Below are 6854 nucleotides of genomic sequence, written 5' to 3'. Positions count from 1 at the left end.
TAATTAATCTGGTTTTTTTTTTTCAAGAGGGTTTCTTTCCTAGGAAGAAGATGTGCCAACACAGGTAGTCAATCTGCTTTGCCTCTGGTTCTGCTTCTCTTCCGGGTTTGTTTACATTTTCCTGGTCACAATGCATCCCCTGACTTTGGAGGTCTGACTAAACCAGGTCACTCTCACGGACATGCAGCTGAAATGGGGCCCCAGAGCGTGTTGGGAGCCCCCATGTTTTAGAGTAAATGTAAGTCTAACTTTTAGTGCTTCTTCAGATACCCACTAGTTCTGGGATCTGAGGTAAGAGACTTTCTTCTCTGGGCCACCCCTCACCTAGATGTGTCCAACCTGTGGTCTGCAGTTGGCCATGCTTATGTTATGTTATAATAAAATACATATGAAAATTTGGTTACTTGCACACATTAGTAAGATTATATATTGTCTCACTCTTTCTCTCCCTTTCTTATTCTGTGTGTGCGCATGTGTGAATGCATGTGTGTTCGTGCATGCATGTGTGTGTGTTATTGGGGACTGAACCTGGGACTTTTGCACTGAGCTACCTCCTCAGCCTTTTTTAAAAAATTTAAGACAAGGTCCTGCTAAACTGCCCAGACAGGGCTTAAACCTTCAATCCTCTTGCCTCAGCCTCTCAGAATACCGGGATTGCAGGTGTGTGCCCCCATGCCTGGCCTGTATTTTTGTATGCTTCTCAAGACAATTCCTCTTCACTCGTGCAGCCCAGGCCACCAGGTGCAGCCCACTTGCGGGCTGTGGGCTAGACACACCCAAGTGGTGATACTGACAGTACCTATCCTGTGGCCACAAAGGCTGGAAGAAGAGAACACATCTGCCTACTTCTCCTTAAGGCAGGTTTGCTATCATTTTCATTTCTCCGACCCAGACCCTCTTGCTAGCATCCAGGCATCTTGCCCTTTAGCCCTCCTTCACAGTCTCTGTGTTTGTGCTTCCACCCACCACATTTACCATGAGAAAGAAACAAGAGAACAAGGAAAGACCATTTTCTTTTGCTTGCCACCAAATTTATTTGGGTCACTTTGCTTCTGTCATGGTTCATAAGCATCCTTAAAGATCTGAGTTGGTTGAGCAATAGAAACTTTCTGGAAAAGCCCCTCCGAGGGAGGGCAGGTTTCACTCTTCCCTGGAGCCCTGTGTCCCCTGCCCCTGACATCTGGACAGGAGTAGCTCTGAAGGCTGGATTCCTACCCTTTCCTGCCCAGAGTCACGGACAGCTCTTTGTCCGAGCACTGGCTCGTTTTCCTCCACAGCAGCCTCTCAAGAGTGGGAGGAAGGGAAGGGAGGTGGGATCTCAAGAGTTCGGCACATCCCTAGGAAGTCCAGGTGGCTGCTCTGTCCTTGAGCTGCACCGGGACCCAGCCTGCTGCTGCAAGGTCCTGCCTGGCTTGAGTTAAGCTCTGCCGTGAGTACATACACTTGCTCTGCCTTCCTGCCCCAGAGGAGCTCAATTTCAGCACAGGCCATAAGGCCAACTATTCTGAAGCCTTCCTCGAGTCTACCCCTGATTTCTAGGTTGGACAGTCCTGCGCCAGCCACTCTCCTCCGTCCTTGACCTTCAGTTCCACACTAACCTCCTGGCTGCCAGGGCCCCAGCCTCCAGTCAGCCTCCCCAGCAGCTCGTGGAAGTCCACTTGGAACCTTGATGATGAGAAGTAGTAGACAAGGGGGTCGACACAGGAGTTCAGAGTGCTGAGGAGCAGCACGTAACTCCTCCACGTCGGGCTCTTGCCCTGAATGTAGCCAACCAAGTGTGACACGTTGTAGGGCCCAAAGCAGACAAGGAAGTTGAGCAGTGAGGCCACCACCAGCCCCGCCACCCTCCTGCGCCGGCGTCTGCTGGAGCTTCGGCCGAGGATCCATACCAGGCGGCTGTAGCAGTAGCTGGTGATGAGCAGAGGCACCCCGAAAAGGACCACACCCATCTCCAGCCGGACGGGCAGCAGAATGGCCAGCTGGTCCTTTCTGAATTCCAGGTAGCAGGTCCCATTAGTGCCCTGGCTCTGGGTGAAGTTCCCCCAGAATTCAGTGACATAGACCACACTGCAGTGAGCACCCGCCAGGAACCAGCAGATGCCACTGACCAGCCCCGCCTGAGCCAGCCTCGGCCGAGTCTTGTACCACAGAGGGTAGGCCACGCTCAGGAGGCGCTCGACGCTCACAGCCGCCAGGAAGAGGGAGGTGAGATAGATGGTGGTGAAGAAGAGGAAGCCGGAGAGTGGGCAGAGGATGAAGGGCAGGGGCCAGCGCATCCCGCTGGCCGCCTCCACCATGCGGAAGGGCAGGAAGAGCAGCAGCAGCAGGTCCGAGAGGGTCAGGTTGAGCAGGAGCACATCCACAGCCACTGGGCGGCGCCGAAGTTTACCCACGAAGATCACCAGGGCCATCAGGTTCAGGGGCAGCCCCACCAGGAAGGCGAATAGGTACACGGAGAAGTAGAGCCAGTGGTTTCCGGGGAAGAAGGACCGGTCTGGGTTTATCTCCATCATCAGGGCCAGCTGGTGCAAGACAGAGACGGAGGTGGCAGTCTGGGTGGGGGTCTTCCTGTCCCTGTGCACAGCATCTCACACATCAACCAGTAACCTTGTCACCAAGGCCACCCTGCACTTCCCCACATGTTTTTCCCGGCAGAGTCAGCTCGCCTGCCTTCCTGGTCCTACCCTGTCTCCTGTCATTCCCCGAGCACAGAAAGCACCAAAGCACTCACCCACCCAGCCCCTCGGCCCCACGCTCACCTGCTTAATGGAGAACCCAAGCGCTCTGCCGTGCAGTACCTTGCCGGCTTCTGCAGACCAAGTGGGTGAGCTATTTATTTGCAGAAATGATAAAGACCTGGCAGTGCCCATGACGTCACTCACTGTGGAACAGCAGCACAAAAGATGCCTTGAGCTCTGTTACCAGGGTTGCATCAGTATGCAAAAAGAAGAGCAAATTCCACAACCGTGTGCCTCACTCCTCTAGCCGCTCAGCTGGGATGCCCCAACCAGGCCCAAGCCAACTCCGACTTCTCCTCCCCTCTCTTCACTTGCATTTTGTCCACTTGTCTAGAATGGCATTGTTCCAGTTTGCCTTGTAAGGGCAGGAGGCGTGATAGGGTGACAGAGAGCTGGGCTCTGGAGCTGGCTCTCTTTCCTGCTAACTTTGCGATTTGGGGAGAGTGACTTCAGTTCTCCGTGTTCTCCCTTTCCTTGTCTATAAAGGAGGGACAATTGTGGTAATAATCTTATAGACTAAGATATTAATATATGTCAGATGCCTGGAACACAGCCTGGTACTGTCCCTGCTGTAGTCCTTGGTTTGATGCTGGCTTGTCACTGCAATGAAGATGATGATGGTGGGGGGTGACGACAGTAGCAACTACTCTAGAGACATACGTCTCTACACCTTAGGGCACCACAGTTTTATATCTTGCAGTCCTTTTACCCCACAATGGGGCAGTGACTTGCTCCAAATGAATACCTTGTTAAATATCACCACCAAGGTTCAAGCCCAAGTTCCAGCCAGCTTCAGAGATAAGGTATTCGTTCACTAAAATACTTACCAATTCCAATGCAATAGCATTTCCCACCCACTAGAAAGGTTATCAACTAAAAGTCAGGCAATAGTTAGACAATGACAAGCCCTTGACACTCCTCTTCTCCCCCTATGATGGCCAGAGTGGGGGTGGTTTGGTCAACAGTTGTCACATCCCCTTCTCCTTGTTTCCTTTTGCTTACCTTCGGTCCCCCCTAAGTATAGACTGGGACAACTTGCCTTGGTGTCCTCCTAGGCTACTTTGCAACCACTCATCTGGCTGGTATGACAAGAGGTACAGCGTGGCGGTGGCTGAGGTCCCCACCCCTGCAAGGCACACATGCGGCTGCTGCCTTCTCTAAAGAAGCAGTGGGAAAACACCCCAAGGTAGGGAAGATCTGGGAGGGATCCAGACCGATTATTAGCATCTCCAACTTCCCGAAGCCCCAGTAAGCTGTGGTTAACACAGCTAGCTCTCCTGAGGATTCCTTAGTTTTGGCCCTGCCATTTTTGGGTGGAGACATGACAGCTGTCAATCAAACAGCAGTATCTCCTGAAGTCCCCAGTACTGCCTCCATGACAGCTGTGACCATTCTTGATGCCCCATACCTGCAGTGGGAGATGTCTGCTTTGACTCTACCAGGCCTGAATTTGAACCAAGTCGTAGAATTGAATTTGGACCAATCAGTGTGTTCCAATCAGAAAGCTTGAGTGGGGGCTGGGGATTTAGCTCAGCAACACAGCGCCTGCCTGGCAAGCGCAAGGTCGTGAGTTCGATTCCCGGTACCGGAAAAAATAAATAAATAAGTATTTTTAAAAAAGAAAGCTTGAGTGTAGACCAGTTGGGACTAAGTAGCAGGCTTAGATTTAGAGCGATCAAAGGTTAGAATTTAGACCTATCTGCTGGCTTGAATTTGGACCAGTCACAGGGCTGCATATATATATAATATAATTACCACTCCCCTTACACTTTTAAGATTGGTCTAGGAGGACTTCCTCTTATGCACTGATTCCTCAGAGCATGCATAGGTCCTGTTCAAGTAAAGCATCACTCCAGTGAATCTACTTGTGATTTATTTCCCAGATGCTGTGGTCTTGAGACTCTTATCCTGAATAATGAGCGCAAAGTGGTTGTTATTTAAAAAAAAAAGCTATAAACACTAAGGATGCGAGCTCTGAAGAGCTCCAGAGACCAGGAGCTGACAGGGAGCAGTACAGGCAACTGGCAGAGTTGACCGGTGGCATCCAGTATTGGCGTTTAGAATTAACTGGAGTCTACCAGCACCAAGGCTCTGAGCTGTTCCTATTTGCAGTAACCCTAAGGGCTAAGGGCCATTGGTGCTCAAAGCCTGGAGCTGCTAGCAGAGCTACACTTTGCTGATTCATGCTTTCTACCTGAATTGAGCGAAAGAACTCTCAGCTGATTGGTGACAGTACCAAGTGTTGGCGAGGATGGAGAGAAACCAGAGCTCTCATTCACTGCTGTGAGAACGGGCAAAAGTACAGCTACTTGGGAAAACAACTTGTCAGTTTCTTAAAAAGTTAAACATAAATTTACCATGAGGCCCAAGGAGTTCATTTTAGACATTTACTTACAAGAAATGAAAACATATGTGCATGCAAAGACTTTCTCATAAATGTTCATAATAGTGTTAGTCACAATAGCCAAAAAGAAGAAATATCACCATTAGCTCATGAATGAATAAACAAATGTGGCACATCCATACAATGACATTCTATTTGACAGTAAAAAAGAACAAACTACCTACACGTACTACAGCAAGGATGAACATAATGCTAAGTGAAACAAGCCAGACATAAGACCATATTTTATATGATTCCATTTATATGAGCCGTCGAAAATAGGCAAATTTAGAGACAGAAAGTAGATTAGTTGTTAGCCTGGGGATTGAGGGCAGAAATGGAGATGAACTATAAATGAATGAAAGTATCTTAGTGGGTGGTGAAAGTTCTAAAACCCGGATTATAGCAATAGGTGCATGTATCAGTAAATTTGCTAAAATCCATTGACTTGTATGCTTCAGCATGGGTGACTTTTATGATATATACATTATATCTCATTTAAATTGTTGAAAGTATAGCTGGGAACAAAAAAAACTTGCTGTATCATGGTTATATTGGGGGAGGGGTAGAGTGGGAGTATAACAGAGCCATCAAAATCAAAGAGGCAAAGAGAATCGGAAAACAATGCAGGCAGAAGGACTGTAGGTGTACAGCTTGACCTGCTAAAGGAAATGGTAGAAGGTTTAGGGCTCAAGAGGAGTAGAAGCTGGGGTGGATCTCACAGGACCTCCCAGGCCCCAAGAAAAAGCTAGATATTCCCCTAAGAGGAAGGAAGCACAGGTAACTGGGAGCAGTGACCCAGCATCCAGCAGGGGCCCCAGAGCCATGGGAATAAGGGTGAGTCCTAGCCTGATAGGCAAAGGCAGTGGGTCTACCCAGGCTGAAATTGATGCTTTTACTAAAATTCTTGAGCATCACTACTACTCAGGAGCCAAGCTTCTACAGAAAGTCTCTTAACTTCTCTGCCATGTCTGTTTCCTTATTTATAAAAACAGATGTAATAGAACTTTTGCTGGAGTGTTACTAAAAGCATGCATTTCTTCAGCAAACATTCACTGAACACCTACTATTTGCCAGTCTCTCTTCTAGATGCTGGGGAATCTACCATTGACTAAAACAAAAATTCTTGCACTTATATGTATTTAAGCACCCAAAGATATCACTTATAGAAACTAGTTCATACATGCCAGCCGTGTAGCTACTCTTGTGCTCCTATATGTGGTGGCATAGTTTTCATTAGAGGAAAATGTCTGGTTCCAAGCCTGGCCTCATCTGAGCCGATGCCCAGGTGTCTGTCTTCTCCATAACTACTCTTCTCTGCCCTCCCTCTTGTGGGCTGGGGTGCTACCTACTTTCCCCAAATGTGCCACCAATTTAGGTGTTAACCAGCACCACGAGTTTTCTAATGTCCTTTGACCCTTGGGGATCTTGCTTGAAAGAATCATATCCCACTTCCAACCCTCTCTTGCTGTAGAGCAGGGGGGAAGTTTCTAAGCTGCACAAAAGGAAGATAATATACCTGGGCCTGCAACCATAGCTACCTTATGAAGGGCTTTTGCACAGATGGTGGAAAGGTACCCCTTTCCAGGGCGCTGCCCTGCTGTTGGAGGAATGGGTAGTGCCTTTGTTCAAATTAGAACAAGATGTTCTTTCCCTTGAATTGGAAGCAAGGCAGGCCCGTGGCTGGGCGAGCAAAGCACGGGATGGAATTCATATACATATATATATATATA

The 6854-nt window shown here is 48.7% G+C and overlaps 1 protein-coding gene across 1 annotated transcript in view; it reads right to left on the bottom strand.

Moving 5' to 3' along the window:
* Positions 1 to 1055: 1055 nt before the first annotated feature.
* The window catches only part of Ffar3 (free fatty acid receptor 3), a 6814-nt gene continuing 1015 nt past the window's right edge, over positions 1056 to 6854 (bottom strand). Inside the window, exon 2 of the mRNA XM_005400051.2 lies at positions 1056 to 2522. Coding sequence (XP_005400108.1) covers positions 1536 to 2513 — 978 coding nt within the window. The 5' untranslated portion in view covers positions 2514 to 2522 and the 3' untranslated portion in view covers positions 1056 to 1535. The remainder of the gene's footprint in view (positions 2523 to 6854) is intronic.

This window comes from Chinchilla lanigera, unplaced genomic scaffold (assembly GCF_000276665.1).
Source record: "Chinchilla lanigera isolate Chin_1 unplaced genomic scaffold, ChiLan1.0 scaffold00067, whole genome shotgun sequence".
Taxonomy (NCBI): domain Eukaryota; kingdom Metazoa; phylum Chordata; class Mammalia; order Rodentia; family Chinchillidae; genus Chinchilla; species Chinchilla lanigera.
The sequence above is the reverse complement of the archived record's forward strand: the minus strand, read 5'-3'. Positions and strand labels throughout refer to the sequence as shown.